We start from the raw sequence: 25819 nt of genomic DNA on the forward strand, positions 1-25819 counted from the left end.
AGATAGATAGATAGATAGATATAGATAGATAAATATAAAATAAAATAAAATATCAACAACTTTGTCCGGATTTTCACTTTTGGGAATACGGCAACCAGAACGGAGGTCCGTTCTGAACCTGAAACTGTTCTTAACCTGAAGCACCACTTTAGCTAATGGAGCCTCCTGCTGCTGCTGCGCCGCCATCGCACGATTTCTGTTCTCATCCTGAAGCAAAGTTCTTAACCCAAGGTACTATTTCTGGGTTAGCGGAGTCTCTAACCTGAAGCGTATGTAACCCGAGGTACCACTGTACTTGACAATTTAATCTCCAATAATGGTTTTCACCAGTGTTCTCATAACATATGTCAACTGGCCTTTAATATTCCCACATCCCCTCTCAATCCCTTTTTTAAAAAAACTGGTGTTACAATGGACACTTTCCCATCCTGAGGGATGGAGGCTGACCTTAGGGACAAGTTACTTTGGTTAGAATATCAGCAATTTCAAATTTGAGAACTTTCAAGACTCAGTGTTTTGTGCATTTTTTTATTTGTCAGTGAGGCCTAGAGCCCCATTACTTCCTCAAACTCTCAAGAAAGTTTGTTCAGGCACAGGGACCTGTCCTACATCTTCTGCGATGAAGACAGATGCAGACAATGTAGTCAGCTTCTTTGTGATCTAAATTTCTTCCTTTAGCACATCTTTGATTCCAGTGTCATACAAAGCTCCAACTGCAGAATACTTTACCTTGCACCCCATCTTTGTACTAGATAGCAACCCTGGGCAGTATGCAACAAAATTCTGGCCCTAGAGTAATTTCTTCCCCTCTCCTCCCTCCATGTCAACCCCCCTATCTGTTTTTGCACCAATAAGACATTTACTTTAGTGCTACACTGAATACAACCCTCTATTCTGTTTCAAACAAATTTTAATTATGGTACATGCTTCCTGTTTCCTCTACAGTGCCTTTGTTAGTTGACTTAAAACAGATGTATTCGATTACTTTACATACCATTCCCTTAATTTAGGTATTTCTAGAATCTTCCAATATTTGGCATATATTAGCTTGGCTGTTTTGGGAACAGTACCCCCTCTTTCTCTCCAAATATTGTTAATGCTTAGCAAGAATATTTTGGGTTTGAAACTTAGTATTTCTTCCATAATATTATTATAGCTTCTCCAATTTTACTCCAGTGCATTCTAGTATGTTTTAATTAAGTTTTTACTCATCAACAGTTTAATTCTTTTCCAGCAACTCCATTTCGTTGATTTCTTGCCCATTTCTCCAGCTAACTCAACCATTCTATATATATGCAACAACAGGTGGTGCATTTGTGATAATGCTTTCTTTGGATTATTAACCAAAATGTACTCAAAGCACATCAACTATTTTCAGCTATTATTTCTAGTACAGGTTCATCCTGCCCAAAAAGGAGCAAGCTCTTCCTTTAACAAAGTGAACTGCTAGTTCAGTTCATCCAGAACAACAACAAAAATAGCATCCAGAATGTTACAGGCTGCTGTGCTGAAGTACAGGGTAAAAAAGTAAATCAGGTGCTATACTGAAATAATATAATATGTGATTGGAAGAATGTGAAAAGGTGAGGCTTTCCCAATTATTGTATTACCCTGTTTAATTTCTGCCTTCCACACAGCTGATAAGGACAAGTCATCATTTACTTGTTCCTGTATTTCTCACTGCAAAGTGCTCTTGTTGGAAGAGTGTGAATCTCCCCAGGAGGAAGAATACATTGCTTCTTTCGGATTGCTTAGCAACAGTGATTAAGTGACTAAGCAACCTTAGCAACAGCAGTGCCTCCATATTTGCCTAAATAAGTTTTAGAGTATTGCCTCCACATTTTGCTTTCTAACATTCTTTAAAGATGCCTGATTGACTTACTTTTCTTTTTTTTTAAAAAAATTGTAGGCTATGAGTTCAGGGCTCCTATTGGGGGTGGTGAGGGACTGAACATAAAGATTGATTAACTAGAAACCCTTTAAAATTCTATCCTAAAACAAACTTAATTCACCTTTAGTTCACCGAGCAACTAGCTCAATGAACATGGGCAGCTCAAGAGAGGGGCAAATGCTGCCCCAAAGAAGCTCTCCTTCCCACTTGCCTCATCCCCCCTCGCAATTGCTGGACTACAGTCATTAACACATATTGTCTGTGGCTGCTCTCAGACTTTGAAACTCCCACCCTAGAAAAAGTTAACACTGTCTCCCTCCTTGTTGTGCTTCTGCTGGCAGGTAAAGATCATCTTGTTCCAACAGACGTTGGGGAACTGACTGCTTTTAATGAGAGGGCTGGTGCCATGTCTGTTTGGGGTGTGTGTGTGTGTGTGTGTGTGTGTGTGTGAGAGAGAGAGAGAGAGAGAGAGAGAGAGAGAGAGAGAGAGAGAGAACGAACATATACTGTATTTACCTGAATGTAATGCACACTATTTTTGGCCAAATTACATTGTGAAAATTAGGGTGCACATAAAATTTGATGGCACATTAACATTTGCCAGCAAATACTTTTTTGGTTTCAAGGTTTTGAAAATTGAGGTGCACATTAGATTCGTGTAAATACAGTATTATTTCTATTAATGTTTGATTGTTTTAACGATAAAAAATATTTTTAGCTGTTCCTATTTTATTTGTAAGCCACTATGAGTCCCTGTCAGGGAAAAAGGTGGGGTATGAATGAATGAATGAATGAATAATATACCATTACTTTTCTTTCTGTGATCTTGACATTTAGGACACAACAGTGTTGCCCCTGTCCACTGATGGCCAGAAAGTGACTTATGTTCTGCTAAGATGCAAAAGAGGATTTACAAGAAGTCTGTCTGATCCCTGCTCAAACAGTTCACAGCAAAACAGGAGTGTGGGGAAAAGTTAAGGTCTCCTATTTGGGGAAGGGATGTGCAAGAGATTCTTTCATTTTCTACAAGTACTCTTCTTTAGCTGTATTCCCTATTGGCAGAAAGAATGTCTCATTTTGTCTGCTTATAAAAGTCCAGCTCAATAAATTAACGTACTTTGCTTATCAGTAATTTTCATCAGAATAATTTGCAATATTTCACACCCAGCTCTGTTGGATCATTTGGCCTTTACATGGACAGGGCTTGATTAGAGGGGGCAAGTTTTAGTGGAAGGTCAGCAATCATGCAACCTAGAATCTCCACAGTTGCTCTCATTATTCATACATAGTTGTTGGGACAACAGAGTAATGATCTTTGTTTAGCATAATAAATTAAAAGATCATGAAAGCACTACTACAGGAGGAAATATAGAAATATTAAAACTTAATTTGGAACATTTTAAAGAGAGAGAAAAAACCTGGGGCTGGGGAAGGTACAAACTCCTCCTTTCTCCAGCTCAGTTAACAGTTGCAGTCTTCCAGTCACAAACCTTCGGCTAAGACACTGCAGTCGATTCACATTTCATTTAACAGTTTCCCAAATTTGAGCTTTTAACTACTGTTTTGCTTTCATTTGCTGTGATACTTAATTTCCCGCAGGAGATGTGCTGGGCCTCCACTAGACATTGAAATATCCCATACTCTCATTTGGAAGGTCCTCCCCTAGATATTAAATATGAGTGGGCTGACTGTGGTTCATGAGTAAGAAGGAAAATTGTCCTCCATGCTGCAATCAACTCACTTCTTCGTTATTACTTTACACACCCGAGGTTCAAGCGTGGACACTGTAAGCACAATTAGGACTAAATATTCCTTACCGAATAAATACGTTGCGCAAAATATTTGAGCCATTTTAAGTATAAAGATGCCCAGCATTAGCTTGACTGGCAAACTGAGTCCGCAACTTGAGGATACTTTATATTCCCACAATAGTTTGGTTATTCTGCCCTAAATTTATTCAGGATTCGAACCGCCTTTGTTGCTCTAGTCAACAATATCTATGTTACTAAAAGTATTTATTGGTCTCTCTTCAACTGAAATGTTCAGAGGCCTACAAAAAATAAATCACCAAGCAATACAATTACAAAAAATATATAAATCACAGAAACACAGCAGGCGAGCATAATATCATATATCTACACTAAAACAACTAAAAAGTGTAACAAATAAAAAGGTTTTCATCCAGGACTGAAAAGGAAACACAGACCAAGTCAGGAGGGCAATGTTTGCCAGTGGTCAAGATGGCAACTTAAGTTCATAGCTCTCTTAAAGGTAAAGGTAAAAGGACCCCTGACCATTCAGTCCACTCGTGGCCGACTCTGGGGTTGCGGCGCTCATCTCGCTTTACTGGCCAAGGGAGCCGGCGTACAGCTTCCGGGTCATGTGGCCAGCATGACTAAGCCACTTTCTGGCGAACCAGAGCAGCGCACAGAAACGTTGTTTACCTTCGCACCGCAGCAGTACCTATTTATCTACTTGCACTTTGACGTGCCTTCGAACCGCTAGGTTGGCAGGAGCAGGGACCGAGCAACGGGAGCTCACCCCGTCACAGGGATTCGAACCACCAACCTTCTGATCGGCAAGTCCTAGACTCTGTGGTTTAACCCACAGCGCCACCCATGTCCCTCATAGCTCTCTTACCCATATGCATAAAGGAGTTTTGGGGTCATATATGCAGTAGCTATAAGAATTGGGGGCCTTGCCTACAGACAGAAGGTCCCATTTCAGGTGATGGCTAAATAAGGAAAAATGCTGATATCATAAACATGAGTCAAATAAGTACCGGGGAACCTTTATGCCCATCTCTCCTCAGACTTGCCATTATAGAATGGCATGCTCTCAGATGAAAAAGTCCCTGAAAAATCTCTCCACCACTGACACGTCCAGCTTGGTAATATATTCCTGAAGTTGCAGAGAGCCAGTGCAATGAAGTACAGTGGTATCTCGGGTTAAGTACTTAATTCGTTCCGGAGGTCCGTTCTTAACCTGAAACTGTTCTTAACCTGAAGCACCACTTTAGCTAATGGGGCCTCCTGCTGCCGCCACGCCGCCGGAGCACGATTTCTGTTCTTATCCTGAAGCAAAGTTCTTAACCTGAAGCACTATTTCTGGGTTAGCAGACTCTGTAACCTGAAGCGTATGCAACCCGAGGTACCACTGTAGTAGATAGTATGCTGCATTTTTACCAGATTCCTACTTGACAAGGGAGCTCTTTGAGTGGTTACGCTATACAAAGATAAAAGTTTACCATATGTTGTACACTTCCTGCAGATTAGCAAATGAGTGACAATACCCTGCACACCACATTTTGATAAAAGGAATTCCCTTATCTCAACATTTTGAAACCACATTGGTATCCTGTTTTCTGATATATCTGCTCCCACCCCGTCACAGAACCCAGAGAATGCATTAATTTCCCAACTTGCAAAGTCCCCTAAGAGGCCAACAAGGCTAAATGCAACATTCTTTATCATTTAAGTTAATGGTAAAATCCAAAGTTTTTCTTTTGATTTATCTCATTTAGAAATTAACTTCCGATCCATTTTCTCTATGGTTTACAGCCTAGAGTAGCACTTCGGGGGAAATGGAAGATTTAAGTGCCCTAGTTAGTATTTATTTCAAAAGTCTGAAAAACAATAACCAGAATACCGTATTTTTCCCTCTATAAGACGCACAAGACCACAAGATGCGCCTAGTTTTTGGAGGAGGAAAACAAGGAAAAAAATATTCTGAATCTCAGAAGGCAGAACAGCAAGAGGGATCGCTGCGCAGTGAAAGCAGCAATCCCTCTTGCTGTTCTGGCTTCTGGGATTGCTGCGCAGCCTGCATTCGCTCCTTAACTAGAGCCAGGGCCTTCTCGGCTGCGGCTCCAATCTGGTGGAATGCTCTGTCACAAGAGACTAGGGCCCTGCGGGACCTGACATCTTTCCGCAGGGCCTGCAAGACAGAGTTGTTCCGCCAGGCCTTTGGTCAGGGCGCAGCCTGACTCCCTCCTCTGGCAACCAGCACAGAATTTTGCTTAACTGGTTGCCTTCAATTTGATTTAATTAATTTTTATAATGAAATATTTTTAGATTGTGTAACTATTTTACTGTTTGATTATTTGATTGTTGTTAGCCGCCCTGAGCCCGGCTTCGGCTGGGGAGGGCGGGATATAAATAAAATTTATTATTATTATTATTATTATTATTATTATTATTATTATTATTATTATTAAGACGTACACACATTTTCCCTTACTTTTTAGGAGGGAAAAAGTGAGTCTTATAGAGCAAAAAAATACGGTAATTGTTTTGGCTCCCAATATGTTAATAATTCTGTAACAGACAAAGCTCCCTCATCTACTAGAGCCTCCACAGCCATGAAGTTGTCAGATGGGGGGAGAGGGGAATCCAATGTAGCTGAATGGTTATGCTAGATAGCCTCCCCTCCCTGCCATGACTGTCTGAGATGTAGACAGGGGGCTGCTGTGGTTTTTCAGAAAATCTTTCATTGCAGCAATTCTTGGCGACAATGGAGAAGTTCTCCACTGAAGGGAAGTAAATATTACACTTTTAGGAAAAAATATGTGAACCAAAACATGGCCAACCTTCAAAATTTTCTCCAGCCAAGTAATATGTAAAAAATGTGTCTACTGGGGTAAACTGTGCATACAAATGCATATATTAGTAAAAAATGTTTTAGGGAAATTGCTTTGAATTCTACCAGGGGAAACTGCTTCCCCCCCCCCCAAAGGATACAGTTGTACCTTCGAAGTCAAACAGAATCCGTTCTAGAAGTCTGTTCGACTTCCAAAACGTTCGAAAACCAAAGCATTGCTTCTGATTGGCTGCAGGAAGCTCCTGCAGCCAATTGGAAGCCGCGGAAGCCCCCTCAGATGTTCAGCTTCCAAAAATCGTTCGAAAACCGGAACACTCATTTCCGGATTTTGATTGTTCGGGAGCCAATTTGTTCAGGAGCCAAGGCGTTCGAGATCCAAGGTACGACTGTATTAGGCAAAACGGCATGTAAAAATGTGTGCATTGTGAGAAATAAAAGTGCTGATTACTTTTCATGAGGACATTTTAAAAAACAATCCAGCAATCGATGTGGAAATGTGTAGAACACAACTGGAAAAATGAGAAACTAAGACAGAGTTGCCTGTCCCTAACACCACTGGGAGCCTACTTCAGAGACAAGCAGGCTTATCTGAGTGTTGGGAAAGTATGAGGCCTACAGAGCGGAAGGGAGAAAACATCAGTTATTAATAATATTGGACAATAGTAATTCAATGTGATGAAATCACAGGTACCTTGAAACCAAAGAGAGCAGGATGAAACTTTAAGTTAGCAAACTAAAACTTGAAGGAAAACAACAACTGTAAATGTATATAGTTTGGACAACAAACAGCACACATGCAGCAGCAGCAGGGGTAATGGAAAAGTTAGCCCAAACCCAAGGAAAAATAAGCGAAATCAAACGTGTTCTGCTGGAAAACCGATAGGGATTAGAATAAAAAGCACAGAAATAAATCACATTAAGAGCCCTTCAACTGAACAGAGATGAACTGAAGAAGAACCCTGAAGAAGGATCCTAAGCTTTTTAAAAATTTTGAAGCTAAGAACAAAACAAATTTAATACGGTGGGGAGAAAGAGAGAGAAAGAAAAGCAGCGGAATAAAAATAAATAGATTGCTTTTGCTTTTCTTTTTTTTTAAAAAAAAATGCAGTAGCTGCTTTATTTTAAATGGCAAAATGTTGAAATTTTGGGCACCCAAGCCAACAGAGCAACTTGGGACTTTAAAGGAGTCCCTTATTTGACTGGAGATGCCTTGTTAACAGCATGATCTGACCTGGATAACCTGAATCATGCCTCTTGTAATTTGGGCCGCACAGAGAACCTACACAAATCTGTAACACACACACACACAGTACTTTTATTGTGGAATTAATAATGTGAAAGCCATTGTAAAAGCATCTGTCTCATTTTACAAGTGGGAAACACTGAAACTGAGAGGACAAGGCCAAGACTGAGTGAATCTATAGCAAAAAGATTTTTACTAACAACCGACTACCATATCAATGGCTGTTCACAAACACCACTTCCTTCATCCCTACTTTCCCATTTTACTGCTAGTCAAGGCTGACTTGCCTAAGTCAATCAGTGCATCCATTATTTACTTAAATCATTTTCCTTATCTTCAATTGAAAACGCTCCTAGAATGGTTCTACTGATGAATAAGAAATAAGACAGCCCCAGCCTTCGGACTTATAGTTTAAAAGACAAAACACAAAAGGGAAAAGGGATGGGGAGGGAGGAGGAAGAAAGCAGACACCAGTTCTTAAAGTTACAGGGTAATCATTATTCATTCACACAGCTTCCTTACAGGCAGGCGGTTCAGATCAGATAGACATAGCACAGAAGCAATAGTCAATGCAACAGACAAATCATTTTGCCCCATCAAAAAAAAAAAAAAAAGCCCCACAGAAACATACTCAATGACTTCATGAATAGTAGAGCAGGCACGTGACATTTTCACTGCAGTGGAACAGCACAGAAAATCACACACTGCATTCTCAAATGTAAAATAATGCATAACTGTCATCTGGTACAGTGGTAACTCTGGTTGCAAACAGGATCCGTTCCGGAGGCCCGTTCGCAACATGAAAAGCCCGCAACCTGAAGCGCCATATCTGTGCAGGTGCGTGGCGCGATTTGGCGCTTGTGCGCATGCACAAAGCGCGATTTAGCAACGAAACCTGGAAGTAACCCTTTCCGGTACTTCCGGGTCGCCACGGGACGCAACCTGAAAAAAAGTATCATGAAGCAAACGTAACATGAGGTATGATTGTATTATCATTGGTTGCAGTTTGCGGTTCAATTCTCTGCATGTTATTCAGAATTACGTCCTACTGTATAGAGTGGAAGTTGGGGTATGAGTAAGATTTGGGGTCCAGGAATATTAAGCTACCTCAACCTGTTTCAAGAGTGTTGGGTTGTAATCCTAAGCAGATGCTCCAACAAATAAGCTCCACTTAAATTAGTGGGATTTATGGGCAAACATTACTCTGTTTAGCATAGAATTAACTGGTGCCAGGCATCCGAAGCAGTGCATGGTGCTCAATCATGCTTGAACCATTCCAGTTCCTTTCTTTTGCAAATTAAGCAATGCGATGGAATAATCTGTTACCTTAGCGCTTTCTTTTCTGTTCTCTTTAAACTAAAAATCCGTACATGCTGAATACATTTCATATTTCTGAATAAATTTTTAGGTTCTCAAGAACACTTATGTTCTACCTAGTTCTCCACATACCTATTTGTGTCTTAAAAGGTAAAAGGTAAAGAGACCCCTGACCATTAGGTCCAATCGTGACAGACTCTAGGGTTGCGGCACTCATCTCGCTTTATTGGCTGAGGGAGCCGGCGTTTGTCCGCAGACAGCTTCTGGGTCATGTGGCCAGCATGACTAAGCTGCTTCTGGCGAACCAGAGCAGCGCACGGAAACACCGTTTACCTTCCCGTCGGAGTGGTACCTATTTATCTACTTGCACTGGTGTGCTTTCAAACTGCTAGGTTGGCAGGAGCAGGGGCCGAGCAACGGGAGCTCACCCCGTCGCGGGGATTCGAACCGCCGACCTTCTGATCGGCAAGTCCTAGCCTCTGTGGTTTAACCCACAGCGCCACCTGCGTCCCATTTGTGGCTTACTTCCTTTTAATAACTTCTTCCTTTCTCTTTCTCTCTCTCTCTCTCTCTCTCTCTCTCTCTGACACACAGAAACAGCTCCTTCCTTTCCCCGTTCCCATCTGTGCTTCTCTGAACCCTTTACTAAGATTGCAGGATTTCTTAAGATCCTTTTGCCTCTGTGCCATATCTTATGTTTGACTCCTTTCTAGAGACTCAAAGAATCCAAAGTAGTTTGCAGCTCTTTAAAGTAACTCTGTAAGGTGACTGGCTGCACCATGCTAACAGCAGCATTTGAAGAATCGCACCAGCCGCCAAGGAAAAGGAACAATGCTGGCTGGGAGGTAGCTAATAAAAGACAGCCATCTTAAAGATGTGTTCACTCTCTGCATCCTTGTGGGAAGGCATTCCAGGGTTCTTTTTAACCATGTTCTACTCAATGTTAATTTTATTTAGAAATGTAGCTGTTGTAAAAAAAATAAATTTTGTCACAATGTAATGGTGCACACATCCCTTCTCTCACATTTTGCTGCCTATTTTGGGAAGACTATCATACTAAAATCTCTAGGTAGGACGTGAGATTTCACAAGGGCAACATCTTCTACCAAGCATTTACAGTCAAACCTTGTTCTGCATCCGCCTCCACTTGCATCCGCTTCAGCAAACGTCCGTAGCAAACCCAGAAGTACCAGAACAGGTTGCTTCTGGGTTCACCGCTCGCACATGCGCAGAAACACCAAATCGCGCATGCGCAGACACAGGGCTTTGATGTGCGTCATTTTGGGGTTGCGGCAGGGCCTCCGGAATGGATCCCTGCCGTAACCCGAGGTTCCACTGTAGTAGTCTCTCTGGGATACTGGAACCAAGAGCCCGCCACAGCAAGGCAAATAAGAGGGGTAAGGCTATAGCTTTTGCATCTGAGATGCTTCCCCTTGAGATCTTGTAGGGCTGTCCCAAGTACAGTCATACCTCACATTGCGTCCGCTTCAGGTTACATGTTTTCATGTTGCGTCCCGCGGCAACCCAGAAGTACCAGAACGGGTTACTTCCGGGTTTTGCCGCTCACACATGCACAGAAGCGCTAAATTGCACCATGCGTGTGCACAGACATAGTACTTCGGTTTGCATCAGGTCCATGTTACGGTCTGGCCTCCGAAACGGATCCCATCCATAACACGAGGTTCCACTATAAATTGAAGTATTCAAGCCACCTTGGGCCTTTTGGTTCATTATATCGTCCAGGGTCAAATTAATAGGCTTCCAAAGACCTTTTTTTGAAAATCTCAGGACTACTTCAAATATAATACAGAGAAATGTTCCACTGTTGATCAGATAAAATCTTCATGATATGAAAGCAATGGCAAAATGTAAGGTTATAAGTAAAACATAATCTGCTTATTTGGCATTTTCTTCCATTAATTCTCTCTATAAAGAAACATTACAAATTTATTGTGAAAACACAGCAGTATGAAAAGAATCCTGGTTTTTTTGGGGGGGGAGGCAGCATGCAGCAATAATCTTCAAATTACGAAATGAGGTCAACATTTTCACTACAATAATTGAAATATTACCTCTGCAACAAAGGAGTTAACTATTCTGGAGTGCAATGAGAAACTACAGTGTGGGGGAATAAGAAGAAAAATTAAGGCCAGAGACCTTGGCTTTAACTTCAAAATGTTAAGTATGAACGGCAACACGAAGTTCCTTTCCCCCTCTCCTACCTGAGGTTTCTGAGGACTAACCCTATTTCATCACAGGAGAAAATAGCACATACCTCATATGGAATGTTCCACAACAGGGAGTGGAGAGAGGTGGTGGGAAGCAAGAAAAACAAACCTTTTTATGTCAAAGTAATTCCCTCTGGTGAGTTTTGGCTTCCAGTATTCTCAACAGAAACCTTAAAAAGCCTATTTTCTTCTATTTTTTCCTTTCATCATCTGCAAACACGCGTATGTAAACATGCTGCAAACTTCCCCAGCAAGTCAGATTCTTTGCTCCCTTCTCTCCAATGAACTGCAGTCCTTTTTGAAGAGAAGGGAGGGGTGAGAGGAGAAGGAGGGAGTCAAGTTCCCCTGAAAGATATCCTAACATATGGAACTGCATTGCTGACACATAAACAGCTCTCTCCATGACTCTCCCATATGCTTTGTGACTTTGCCATTTATTTTTATCTTATTCCAAAATGCTTCTTTAAGTAATATTAACCTTCCAGGTCTCAGACGGGATTAGGAATGCATCCTTACACATAGCCTGTGCTAAACTGCGACAATTGCTTTTCAACATTTTTTCACCGGCTAAATTGAAGTCAGCCTTCTCTTAGGGGAAACCGCGGTGTTTGCCATTGCCTCTTTTTCTGACCTTGTTCTCAGAACCAGTTTTAAGCTGGAAAACTCTGTGTGACTTATCAAAGTATTGCATATGTCAGTGTCCACATCACAAGAATACAATCTCCATGTAATACCTGTGCATATAAGAGAACTCAGCAGTCAAAATTTCAGAAAACGGCTAAAAATAGATCCTCCCCAACTCTTCAGATAAAAGTCTTGTCTCCCTGCATTGTGCTCCCTTTGTGCACAGCCTACATGAGGTTGCCAAGCAACTAGTCCAAGTTCAGAAGCAGCCAAGCAGCGAGCTGCAGCTAAATAAAGATTTAATAGAATTCTCACATCTGCAACAGCCTGCAGTCCCTCAAGATACTGAAGAAGTCAACTGATGAACAGAAGAGTCAAGGAACATATCAGGTTAAGTCGTGGAGGCCCTTTCTTTCTAACTATGCCATTTTCTGCAGACTACACAGAGATGCAAACATTTCATCAAAATCTGCAGAAAATCAAAACTAGCAAGTTAGGGAAACGTACGTTTTGACATGCAAATCCACAGCCCTTTGCATTCTGCTGTGCTAGGGTTTCAAGCAAAACAGAAGGGAATCAAAAGCAGACCCCACCACCAAGCTACATGTTACGTACCTGGATCTGTAAGTCAAAGGGATCTCTTTGCAGATGCACAAACTACATGCTACAGCAATGCAGGGCAGCAACTGTGAAACACTTAAACACTATGAGAACACTGGAACCTTCCCTTTTGAGGATGGTAAATAAGAGCAGAGTCAGCAGCCACCTGTTAAATTTCTTCCATCTAAAGCAGGAGCGAGGACTCCTACAAAGAGGAAGAAGAGCAGGAACACTGAAAGTGCTACTCTATCAGGTGAACAGCCTCTGGTTTCCTCTCCGCAGTTTCCCCACAGTCGCAGAGAAAGATGGCTGAAAATAGCTCACAGTGGGCTGGGGTGGGGAGGGCGATGGTGGTTTAGGCTGCTAGCCTATAGCGTGAGTGCAGTCATAGGAGCTCACAGAATTTAGATAGAGCTGGCATGTCATTATTATTGCAATTAATAATAACATTATCACTCCCAGGGCTTTTTATTTTTCTAGAAAAAGAGGTGGTGGAACTTGCTGAGAACCCGCCCTAAGTTGTTGAGCTTTTCTTAGGGGGGCACCCACCTTCTCTTCTTCGCGCCCCCCCCCCACCGCCACTTTTGGCGATGATGCTGCCGACCTCCACCTTGTGCAGCCACAATCGCCGCACCAACACGATTGCCGCGGCAACCTGATTGGCACACCGCACAACCCCAGGTGCTGTGCGCACAGCCCCAACCTAAAGAGCTGCCGGAATGCACCAAAGAGGGGCCAGAACTCAGTTCTGGTGCGTTCCAGCTGAAAAAAAAACCCCTGATCACTCCTTATACAGTGGTACCTTCGGTTACATACGCTTCAGGTTACATACGCTTCAGGTTACAGCCTCCGCTAACCCAGAAATAGTGCTTCGGGTTAAGAACTTGGCTTCAGGATGAGAACAGAAATCGTGTTCCAGTGGCGCAGCAGCAGCAGGAGGCCCCATTAGCTAAAGTGGTGCTTCAGGTTAAGAACAGTTTCAGGTTAAGTACGGACCTCCGGAACGAATTACAGTGGTGCCCCGCAAGACGAATGCCTCGCAAGACGGAAAACCCGCTAGACGAAAGGGTTTTCCGTTTTTGAGCTGCTTCGCAAGACGAATTTCCCTATGGGCTTGCTTCGCAAGACGAAAACGCCTTGCGGAACGGATTATTTTCGTCTTGCGAGGCACCACTGTAAGTACTTAACCCGAGGTACCACTGTAATAGTAAATTCGGGAAGTGAGTGCTGACAGAAATGGAACCAAAATGAGGCCACAGAGAAATAAGAAAGAAGTGTTAATATACCTGGGGGGAGCCCCAATTTTGGCAGTAGTGTTTTTCCTCCAAAGCTTAAGGGGGAGTGAAGGAGATCAATGGTGATTGATCATGCTGAGTAGCCACTGAAAGATCACAGACTGCATAAAAGGGCAGGAGGACTAAAGGGGGAAATGGAGGGGAATGCCCCCTTTGAGCTCTTTACATGTTATAAAATCCTGAAGAATGCTTGGGTGGTTGGCTGGAAGCTTGAATAGGCATATTCATGCTAAAAGGTGAGAATACAGGCCATTATTTTGATGCAAGTTCCACATAATTACAAGTATGTGCTGTGCTTAGGGAGATTTTTAAGGATTGGTGTTTTTATTATGTTTTTAGATGTAGATGTTGTAAAGGGACACGGGTGGCGCTGTGGGTTAAACCACAGAGCCTAGGACTTGCGAATCAGAAGGTCAGCGGTTCGAATCCCTGCGACGGGGTGAGCTCCCATTGCTCGGTCCCTGCTCCTGCCAACCTAGCAGTTCAAAAGCACGTCAAAGTGCAAGTAAATAAATATGTACCGTTCCGGCGGGAAGGTAAACAGTGTTTCCGTGCGCTGCTCTGGTTCACCAGAAGCGGCTTAGTCATGCTGGCCACATGACCTGGAAGCTGTACGCCTTCGCCAATAAAGCGAGATGAGCGCCGCAACCCCAGAGTCAGTCACGACTGGACCGAATGGTCTGGGGTCCCTTTACCTTTACCTAAGCTGCCTAGAGTGGCTGGGGAAACCCAGCCAGATGGGTGGGGTGTTGTTGTTTTATTTTAAAGAAAGGAATGTCCTGCCCCAAAGTACAAAATCTTTATCTCTGTGTCTGCGGGAAATGAGCTAAGGGCGCTTTTGACCCCAAATAGTAGTGCCCATAGTGCCTTTCCACATTAGGGTGAAGACAAAGAAGAGAAAGGAAAAAACCATTACTGCTGTTATCTGTAACTGATGCTTATCAAATGGGTTTCCATACAGTTCAGCCCTAGGAGTCGTGCACACCCAGGTCGGCTGCAGAGAGTCTTCTCTAGACCCCTTCTACACATGAGACACTTCCCCTAGTGGCTTTGACCACTTTCCTATATTGAAGAGTGGAGGAATACCACATCTCCTTCCCAGTTCCTTTCTGAACTCTGGAGGAAATCCATCAGTAGATAAAATACGAAGCTGCAGAAGGTCGCACAGAGTAATATTCACACAAGTTCTTTCAGAACTCTCAGGTGGATGCCATCTGGACCTTGTGATATATCAGTTTTTATTTTGCCAACAAGGCCTAAAATGTTGTCTCTTGTCACCGCTAGTTGCTTCTGTTCCTTTCTGTGAAAGTTAGTTCAGGCACAGGGATCTACCCTATAGCTTCACTGAAAAGGTAGATTCAAAGAATTCATTCAGCTTCTCTGCAAAATCCTTATCTGCCTTTAGCACACCTTTGATCCCTTGTTTTTCAAAGGTCCAACTGCCTTTCTAGCCGGTTTCCTACTATTAATGTATTTATAATTGTTTTGTAGTTGGTCTTTATCTTTCAAGCAATGGCTCTTTTCTAGCATCTCTTATTGTCTGTTTGCATTTCTTTTGCCAAATTTTGTGCTCCTTTTGTTGATTTATAAAATATTTACATACTGCTACTTCATTAAAAACAATCAAAGCGGTTTACAATAATACATAAAGTTATACAATAAAAACCATAGAAGTAATTAAAATTAGACATTGAATAACTACTGTTGAAAGATGTTTTCTTCATTGCCTGTATAGGCCTGGTGGAATAGAAACATTTTCAGCAGGCCTTTAAAAGTTATCACATAAAAAAAAAATACAGTGGTACCTTGGTTGTTGAACGGCTTGGCTCCCGAACAAATTGGCTCCCGAATGCTGCAAACCTGGAAGTGAGTGTTCCGGTTTGCGAACGTTTTTCGGAAGCTGAACATCCAACGCGGCTTCCGATTTGGTGCAGGAAGCTCCTGCAGCCAATCAGAAGCCATGCCTTGGTTTCTGAATGGTTCCGGGAGTCAAATGGACTCCCGGAACAGATTAAGTTTGACAACCAAGGTACCACTGCACTTTGTACATACATGACTGCCTTACTGGGTTCTATTTAGGATAAATGGGTCTTCTTGGAATAAAATATAACAGAATAAACAAGACTTCAAATTATAATATCAGTTACTTCAGGCATTTCTTTAGAAAGTTATTCAATTAAAAGGTATCTGAAAAGCTAGTCAGGCTTTTTTTTTATGTGTTCCAAAGCACAGTGATAGCTTGCTGTTGCATGATAGAATTAATGCTTTGAAAGGGAAACTTCTGGATTGTTTATTGAAAAGACATGAGAACAAACATCTTATAAATCCATTATTGTAAACATTATTCCTGTCTAACAGTAGCAGGAATTCCCTTTATGAAAGCAGTTCCAAGTTTTGTAGTTTTGACCCTTGTAGTATCCAATACAGGTGTTTTTCTTTCTCCTTTTTTTCCTCCCCTACAAAATGGGTAGCAAAACCTTCACTGCACTTTTCTGAACTAGACCCCATTATTTCCTGTTGAAGTCGTAACTGAAGTTGAACTTTTGAAACCACAGAAGGTGCGTCTAAAAGAGCACGAATAAGCTCTATGGCATAACCTTTTAAATTCCAGGCAACACTCCCTTGTCCAAAGTGATTATCGCCCAGAAATCTCTGAAAGGGCGTAACCTGTTGCTGGAAAAGAAATATCTTTGCAATTCAATTGGCTAGCAGTCAAAGCCCTGCTTAGATGTAGAGGGGAGAATGAGATTACTCTTACCTACAGTCACCCCTGCTTCCAGTTGACATATCTAGTTCTACAAATGTTTGAGACAGAAAGTATCTGCTTTGTTCAAAATGTATGGTCAGTATCAGTTTTAAAGGAAGCTTTTATAAATTTCTATTTCAATGGTGTTTAACCGTACTACATCTTAATTGTATTTACAGAACAGCAAGTTGTTCATGCTGAGGGTATAAAGTACATAATGCCGATATTCAGCAAAACTGAAATAACAGATTTACCAACAGATCCATTAGTTATATTATTTGGGTGCATAAAGATTTGGAATTAGCAGATGACAGGGAACCGGTCCAACATTTATTGACAGCAGAATGAACAACTATTTGCTCTAATTTAAGGACTCTGACACTGGATGACTGGTTAATTGGAGTATGGCACATAGTATATATGGTCAAATTGACCAATATGCTTATAGAATTGGAGAGTGTCTTACTGGTATAATATGATGCAGGAAAATACAAATCCACACATATCTGGGCAACACTGTAATATATTTATTAAAGTATTAAAATAACCAGTATAGGTATTCTTACTTGTATCTCCTAGGAGATTATATATTCAATCTATACATTTAATTATTCACTTTATCATTTATTTAGTCAAATTGTAAAGTATTTTGCTTTTATCTCTCCATTGGGGCCCCCACACAACCAAATGTGATGCCTAATATTTATTTTTCATAACCTTATAAAAACTTCAATTATTGTCCATGTGATTGGAGAGCTGTAACTCCACTCTGTTGATTGGTCTGCAGCTGATAACCCGCTTGTCCTCCTATTCCATGTTGTCACCAGTGCTGCCAGCAGCACCAGCTGGCAAGGGGGCAGTGGCATAGGGCAGAGCTCCTCGGCACTGCCTGCTGATAGGTTGGAACAAAGGACCACTAGCTCAGCAACCTAGCCGAGTAGCAGCCTCAGTGCCCCATAAGCATCAAGCATGGCAGAGAGCGGGACAGGGGATTGGTCAGGTGCAGGTATCTTTCTAAAGCCTGTGCAGAGGGTGCCCTAGCAACTGGCCATCGCCTAAATCCACTCCTCAGTCTGCTCACATAAACATTGGGAGATTTTCTGTGTGACGGGGAGGGCACACTTTTGGAGCACTCTTGTGTTATAATAGAATGTAATATTCTATGCTGCTATTGTACTACTGTATAGGTATCAAGATAGTACGGTATCATAAAATAAAGATAAAATCGTTAAAACGATGCAGTTATACCTTAAAAGCCAACTGAAACAAAAGTGTCTTCAATTTCTGGTGGAAAAGGCACAGAGAAAGCGTCTCATGGATTTTGACGGGGTTGGAGCTATGACACCACCACATAAAAAGCACAGCCTTTCACAGGCACTCGTGGCTATCTTAAGACAGCACCAAGAGCAAGGCCTCTGAAGTTGACTTTAATTCCCAAGCAAGTCCATATAGGAGGACTTGATCCATAAGACAAATTAGTCCTAAACCGTTTTACAGCCAATGCTTCAACATGCATTTTGAATCAAGCCCAGAAGAGGATAAGATGCTAACAAACTGACATATGACAGACAGTAATAATTTCCTGCCTGTAGGTTTCAGACAAAGGTCTGGCTATCACACTTTGGACTAATGAAGTTGCCAAGCCAACGTCACTAGTCCATCCTTGAGGCAAGTGAAGGACCGATGACTGAAGCCAAATTCAACTTCTCCAGGAAAGATCACACACAGCCAGTTTATCTACTGGAGTAGATAAAAGGCACCCTAATGGCCACCCTCACCCGAGTATCCAGGAAAAATGACACAGTGAAGAATACTGCAAGACAGAAACTTGCTTCATCAGAAATGCCACTCCATCCAAGACAGGTTGAACATTTCGCCTAGATCATCAGTATGTTTGAGTACAAGCACATTCATCTTCTTTGAATTCTGTTTCAGCTTGTCAATTCATATGACTTCATCCTGTGCTTTCGCATAGATGGTAAAAATGTATGGAGTAGTGTGTATGGGGGTCCTGGGCTGCCCAGACAACAAGACCCCTTCCTGGCCTCGCTGATGTGGTCCAAAGGAAAGCAGAGCAATACGTTTGGCACCAGCTTGGCTGCAGGAATTGCCGGAAGGAGACGTACAGGGCGCCATCCAATCATCTTAGAAACTCGACTCTGGATTTGTGTGGGGTTTACTTCTTAGCCTTTCCTTCTCCCAACGATATTCCACAAGGCAGTGGAGGTTTAGGACCAGAGTTTTCCTTCTCCTAGATGGGCTATCTTCCCAGGTTGACAAGCTCCATCTGCCACTCACTTCTCTCTACAGAGCATGCAGAAACTATCTTCTTGTCCATTGGACCCACTATTGGTCTTGTCTGCTCAATCCACCAGAGCCTGTCTTCACATGCAGGGGAAATTCCTAACTCACCAAGGGGTTGAGATCCATTGACTACCCTCACCTGGTTTAGCTGGCCAGCTGAAGTCGTTTCCTATAGTGTGGTTGCTGTCACATGCTGACAGCTTCTAGGAGCCACAGGTGAGAGCGAAGTGCAAAGTGGGGACCAAAGGCGGACAAGCTACCCCAGAAGGAGCACAACATGTCCCCCACCTCTGGCTGGGAAATAGGCAAATAAAACTGTTTTGTCTTTGCTTTCAGTACCAGTGTTTCACATCTGTAGCAGCCTGACCCAGAAACACCCAAGCAGCCCCTGTAGCAACCTCCAACACCCAAGGCCACAGAGGGAATGAGCAACACAATGTATCTTAAAAAACAATTTTAAAAATGAATGCTGTAACTTTTCCAAACATTCTCCATGACATGAGCCAGCAGAGATATAATGCTGGCTGTAAAGTAATTTCAGTTCTGGAAAGCCTTAATTTAACACCTAAGAACTCAAGCATCAAGTACTGTAAGCAACTGCTGCCAAAATTTAAAACTGCCAGATTTGATAAGCACATAAAACCTGTAAGCTATTTATCAAGGTCTAAATGGTGTCTCTCTTCGAACGCAGTAAGCGCTTTGCATGCATGCTTACCAGGGCAGTAGGCATCAAGGTCCAGTTTTGGTGCAGAAGTGAGAGTTGGTGAGCCAAGCTCAGATTCTGGAATTCGAGGGCTCTCAACAAATTTTGCCTTCCTTAGAGGAGCTTAAGAAGAAGGGAAACACAAAGGAAGGTCATGAGAAAGTGAACAGTAAATAACACATGGAAGCATTTAGCTAAACAAACTATGTCAGGCCCAGATCATGTTCCCTTTTGTAAAACCAAAAAAGGGAGCTCTACATTTCTAAGAAAAGAGGTGGATCGTGTTAAAAATGCAAATTTCCACGCTGTCTTTTGAGAAAACTTACGTGAAGAAACCACCTCCAGGTGAAATAAAAACAGTTAATGGCACAACCCTACACATATTTACTCAGGAGCAAATTCCACTCTGTCCCATGGGGTTTACACCAATATAAGTATGGTTAGAATTGCATACTAAAGGTTATGTCTCCTGGACAGATTATGCACATGCACAAGTGATGGGAATAATTCATCCTCCATTGTAATCTAAAGGAACCATATTTCACTGCCCATTCTATAAGCCACTTTGAACAAAAGAATCACGCACCAGACTCCTTCAAGTTACAGCTTCCGCACAATCCTAAGGGCACACAAATATGCAACTGTGCAAATAATACCATCAATTTCTGCTTACTGAATGGAGGCCTTATGAGACTGTACTCTGATGTTCTAAACAGACTTTAGCTTTTTCAGATAACAGAAGACAGTATAACCGAGTCACATTAATATGTGAAATGAAAGCAATCTCTTCCTGTAGGACGTGCAAAAAACCAGACAACCTATTTGGCCAAAAACCCTAGAAGGATAGAAAAAAGTATCTGAACAAATGTTCTAAAACCAACGTTGAAGAGCTTTCAAGCATCCGAAAAATTACCATCTTTATAGCAACCCAGCAGCTACCTAGCCTGACACCACCTTCCCAGGAGAAAGTTTATGCAAAGGAAAACAGCACGTGCAAATTTCAATTTAGGAAGAATAAACAATCTTCACATTTAGTGAAGATTAATTTGCTATGATTAAATTATGGGAAAATTTGTTTCCTAAAAAAAGAAGAAGAATTAAATCATTCACCTCTTTGAATTAAAGCAAGGAAGCAATGTGGGAGGCAGCCTATCATGTGAACTTGCATGCCAAAGAAGGTAGCTCAAGTATTTAAACAGATTCCACTTCATCGCAGGTTGAAGACGCAAGCCTCCCAAAGGCTGACTTACACATTTGTGTGGGTAGTGAACAGATTTCTAGAACAAATTTTTAGAGCTTCATAATTACTGTTTAAAACATGTCAACCATGAAAGAAATGGTGCTGATTGCTGAATTCAGATTGAAGATATTTATAACTAAGTTACTATGTTGATAGTACATAAAATCATAACCAAATTACTCCATTGTTTTATAATACACAAATTATTTCATAAAGCAAGCATCTGTTAGACCTGAAAAACTAGCTTGGGAGAGAAGCCAGAGTACTAGGTTTAACTGAAATACTCAGGATGTCCCACAGAGGAACTTACGGTCTTCAAATAAAAACATCCTGAAGGTCCCAGGCCACAGAGAGGTTAGGCTGGCCTCAACTAGAGCCAGGGCTTTCTCGGCTGCGGCTCCAATCTGGTGGAACGCTCTGCCACAAGAGACTAGGGCCCTGCGGGACCTGACATCTTTCCGCAGGGCCTGCAAGACAGAGATGTTCCACCAGGCCTTTGGTCAGGGCGCAGCCTGACTCCCTCCTCTGGCAATCTGCACAGAATTTTGCTTAACGGTTGCCATCAATTTGATTTTAATTAATTTTTATAATGAAATGTTTTTAGAATGTTGGATTATTTGATTGTTGTTAGCCACCCTGAGCCCGGCTTCGGCTGGGGAGGGTGGGATATAAATAAAAATTATTATTATTATTATTATTATTATTATTATTATTATTATTATTAGATCCCTCTTCCACCGTGAGTCCCACTGGCAGATCTTGAGGAAGTTTGCAATCTCATCTTAACTTACCTCTGTTTGTGATAGCCTAAAATGCTCCTCTGAGTGACCTAAAGGGCACCAGGACTGACATTTAAGAAAAGCATGCCTTCTGCTTATTCGCCCTGCAAGTCACAGGACAAAAGTTGGTGTGACAAATCTGTAGGCTGAGCTGAGCTCGTGACAAAGCAATCATGTGACTGCTTCAAAACACTTAATTAAGAGACTTTGGGGTGAAGTGATAAACATTGCTCATAATTTCTATGCCACCTTTTGACCATGCAGTCCCTATGACAGTTTACAAACAATAATTTGAACCCACTTGACAAATCTCAAAAGTCAAGACATTTAAACAAATAATAAAGCGGTGTTTGACACTGGTGTCTGACACCAAAGTGATAGTCAAATATGAACCTGATGGACAGTTCTTTGGGGAAATTCCATAAACAGGGTGCCAACTGAGAAGGCTATGCCCATGTTAGCAAAGTACTTCAACTCTGCAGGTGGGACCTTTAACAGAGTCCTCAACAATTGGAGGAGTTCATTTTAATAAATTGACATCTGATCAAGCAATGAAAAAACTATACATGTTTTCAAAAAGAATTACTCCAATTAGAATACTGATATCAAAAATAATGTTTTAATTTCTATAGATGGGTATGTCCATCAACGACATGAAGAAATAGTATTTTATATGACAACCGCGGTTTTGTATGTGAAATAGCATAAACACCTTCTGTGAAAGATCGGTTAAACAAAATGTCAGAATATGCAATGATGACAGAATTACCATATTATCTTGGACTGAAAGAACAAAGAGAAAGAAGGATAAAATTCAGAGAAAAGTAGCCATGCTTCATCAAATATTGCATGATTAAGGCAAGAGAGTTTGTTTTTGCTTTATTCTGAAGACATTCTAGAGGCGTTTTGCTAACATGTTCACATTAGTGATGTATATTCCTGTATGTTTCTTATGGTAATAAACAAAAACAAAAACGGGGAAATAGGAGCATGCATTCCATCAGATACCCAGGTCCTAGGCTGTTTAGGCCTTTACAGGTCAAAGCAAACACTCTGGTTTGTGCTTAGAAGCAAACGTGAAGCTAGTGAAGATCTTTAAGCACACGAGTGGCACTCATCACATTCATGTTTCCTGTCCTAGCCTCTTATTATTAGAAGAAGTGTGGCATTTTAGTACCCCAGACTGTAAGTCAGTGAAACTCTTCTGAGCAATTATTATAACTGTTGGATCTACAACGATAGTGGTCAAGATGACTCGACCCATGTATCCCTGTGAATAAGCTTGTTACTGGACCTAAGAACACACATAAAGGCGACAAAGCATACAGAATATGAAAGGGGCAGGCATGGAACTTATTACTAACAAAAAAACAGCAAAAATAACTGAAAATATGTGAGCAGCTCTGTAGACAAAACCTGCAGGAACCAAACATATAACAGCACCCAGCTAAACATACTTACCCTTAGTGGGACATACGTTCCAAACTTATGCCCAACTAAGTGTGTTCAAAATTGCAGCATGAGCATGAGGCAGAACAGAAGAGTTGGGGAAAGCAATCAAGCACCCAAATATAAAGTTTACATAAAATATAAAGCCCCTTCATGGATCACTGCAAGAAGATCAAACCTCTCCATTCTGAAGGAAATCAGCCCTGAGTGCTCACTGGAAGGGCAGATCCTGAAGCTGAGACTCCAATACTTTGGCCACCTCATGAGAAGAGAAGACTCCCTGGAAAAGACCCTGATGCTGGGAAAGATGGAGGGCAGTGGCGTAGCGTGGGGGGTACGGGGGGGGCGGCCGCACCGGGCGCAACATCTGGGGGTTAGGGTTAGGGGGCGCAAATCCATGGGTTAGGGGGCACAAATTACTTGCCTTGCCCCGGGTGCTGACAACCCACGCTACGCCACTGATGGAGGGCACAAGGAGAAGGGGACGACCGAGGACGAGATGGTTGGACAGTGTTCTCGAAGCTACCAGCGTGAGTTTGACTAAACTGTGGGAGGCAGTGGAAGACAGGAGTACCTGGCGTGCTCTGGTCCATGGGGGCACGAAGAGTCGGACACGACTAAACAACTAAACAACAACAACAAAAATATAAAGAGAGCCAGCAACAGATATGGTGGTGGTGGGGAGTTCTACGTTAGAGCAGCTGAGATGGGTATCATCAGCCTATAAGCAACACTGAAACCTATGAGACTTATGATGTCACCCAGAGATGTGTAGAGAGAGAATATCTTAACATCAAGAACAAGTCCCTGAGTGACCCCAGCAAAGCTTTAAAGGAACTCTACTATCCACTGCAGAGAAGCAGCACATTAATTGCTAGTTACACATCATCAACTTGTAAGATCCAATTACAGACGTTAAACAATGTGAGTCAGAATGGTGTAAAGAACAGAGTGCTGGACTTGCTCATCCATGCACATCTCTCTGTGGTTTTTGGAAAAGACATCCTCTTGTGGCATAACCTAACTCTGGGGTTATTGTGAGGCTAAGAGTACATTCCTTTAAAAAAAAAACTTGTTAATTTTACATTATTTCAATAAGTCTTACAATAATTACACAAAACAAAAAACAAGATCCTTATTCTGCTACATATTGGAAGTGTCTACTCTTAAAAAAAAAGAGAGAAAGCTAAATAGCAATAGAGCATAACAGGTAAGCAATAGAGGCACCAGGAAGTCAGAATATAAAGGACTAATGAACATCAATAAGGAACACCATTTACAAGGAAAACGTGGCAGCATCACAACCCATTACATAAGGGCATACAAAATAAAAATAGTTTTAACCCTCTAAGGTCTTGCATATGACAAGTGGTAGAATCTATATTACTCAGAAAAGATAACCACCATTCCAGGAAATAATCTGCAGGTATCCAATTAAGAGATCCCTTGATTTGTGATTACATATTTGACTGCAACAAGGAGTAAGGCAATGAAGCTTCCTAATATAATGCCTGTAGATTCAAATAGCACTCTGAAATCTGTAATGTTCTTGATATACTGAACAACCTGAAACCAGAAAAGAACAGATCTTTGGATAGTTCTCTCAGCAACAGAACAATGTTCCAGGGGAATAAATCTGCGCTCCCCCCCTAATTTAATGAAGAAAAATCTATATTAATGTGACCTAAATGTAATGGTGTGGAATGCCATCTAAAGAAAACATGAAATGCTAATGCTGTAATATTAAGAGACAAATAAAATTAAGGAACATGAGATTCAAATTTTATCCCAGACCTACTCTTCTGATTAAGATCCAAACTCCTGGGGCAATTTCTTTACTTACAGAACTCAGTAGGCTTATGTATAAAAGACAGGGGTGTGTTAAGTTATGGCTGGCCTTGTAGGCAAGCATTAGTTTCTACTAGCCAGCTATTTTTTAAAAAATTATTTAATCATTTTTTCAATACAAACAACAACAAAAAACACAAAAAACCCACAATATCATTAATAACACAATTTAACATTTCAGATTTGAGTACTGATATACCTATGACTACACCTTTTTAACAATATTTCTCCACCTCTCATCCCCCTACTTCCCACCACCGTCCCCCTTATCGCTTAAATATTCCTTCCAGATTTCTTCATATTTATCCATTCTTAATTTGTGTCGACATGCAATTCGTTCATATGTGGCTAGTCTGTCCATATTGTCAATCCATGTGCTCAGTGGAATCTTTTTGCGGCTCTTTCAATTCATCAGAACAAGTTTTTTTGCTTCTAATATAGCACAGCAATATTATTTTACTCTATAAGCACAGATATTGTCTTGATCAATTTATGCTTTGGTAGCACAAGTCTACATAGGCTAAGAGTCTACTTCGCAGATTCAGGTCCCGTCCCCCCATGTTGGATCACTGAAACGCACTGCCCATAGGTTTTGGAAAAGCTACACTAGGGTTTCATTATTTTAAATCAAAATTCATGATTAAATCACATGTTGGTATGTATGTTCCTTCATTAAAGGTCATAAGAATGGGTGATTTATTTCCTTTTTCAACTGCCTATGGAATGATCTGCTCCAATCTTGGAATCTATCACAAGCAGATGCCACGTTGCTCTTAATTCCTAGTGAGAAAATCCAAAATATGGCAAGATATATAACTCAGAGCTAAACACTTCTATTAGCCAAATAAGTTTAGTTTTAAAAATAAACTGAGGAAGGTATCTGTTTAGAAGACAGAGTGGGATGGCAGAAATCTGCTGCATTAATTAAAAATACTGCCTAACTACCAATTTCA

General features: G+C 41.5%; 1 protein-coding gene and 1 long non-coding RNA gene across 2 annotated transcripts in view; one reads left to right on the plus strand and one right to left on the minus strand.

Moving 5' to 3' along the window:
• Window positions 1-25819, minus strand: part of TANC2 (tetratricopeptide repeat, ankyrin repeat and coiled-coil containing 2) — a 202121-nt gene that overhangs the window by 69645 nt on the left and 106657 nt on the right. Inside the window, exon 6 of the mRNA XM_081166008.1 lies at window positions 19563-19673. Coding sequence (XP_081022134.1) covers window positions 19563-19673 — 111 coding nt within the window. The remainder of the gene's footprint in view (window positions 1-19562; window positions 19674-25819) is intronic.
• Window positions 7948-25819, plus strand: part of LOC308571453 — a 223611-nt gene continuing 205739 nt past the window's right edge. The window contains exon 1 of the long non-coding RNA XR_014001449.1: window positions 7948-8685. This is a non-coding gene — a long non-coding RNA (uncharacterized lncRNA). The remainder of the gene's footprint in view (window positions 8686-25819) is intronic.

The sequence above is a fragment of the Podarcis bocagei genome (genome assembly GCF_964188305.1).
Source record: "Podarcis bocagei genome assembly, chromosome: 13".
NCBI classification, from domain to species: Eukaryota; Metazoa; Chordata; class Lepidosauria; order Squamata; family Lacertidae; genus Podarcis; species Podarcis bocagei.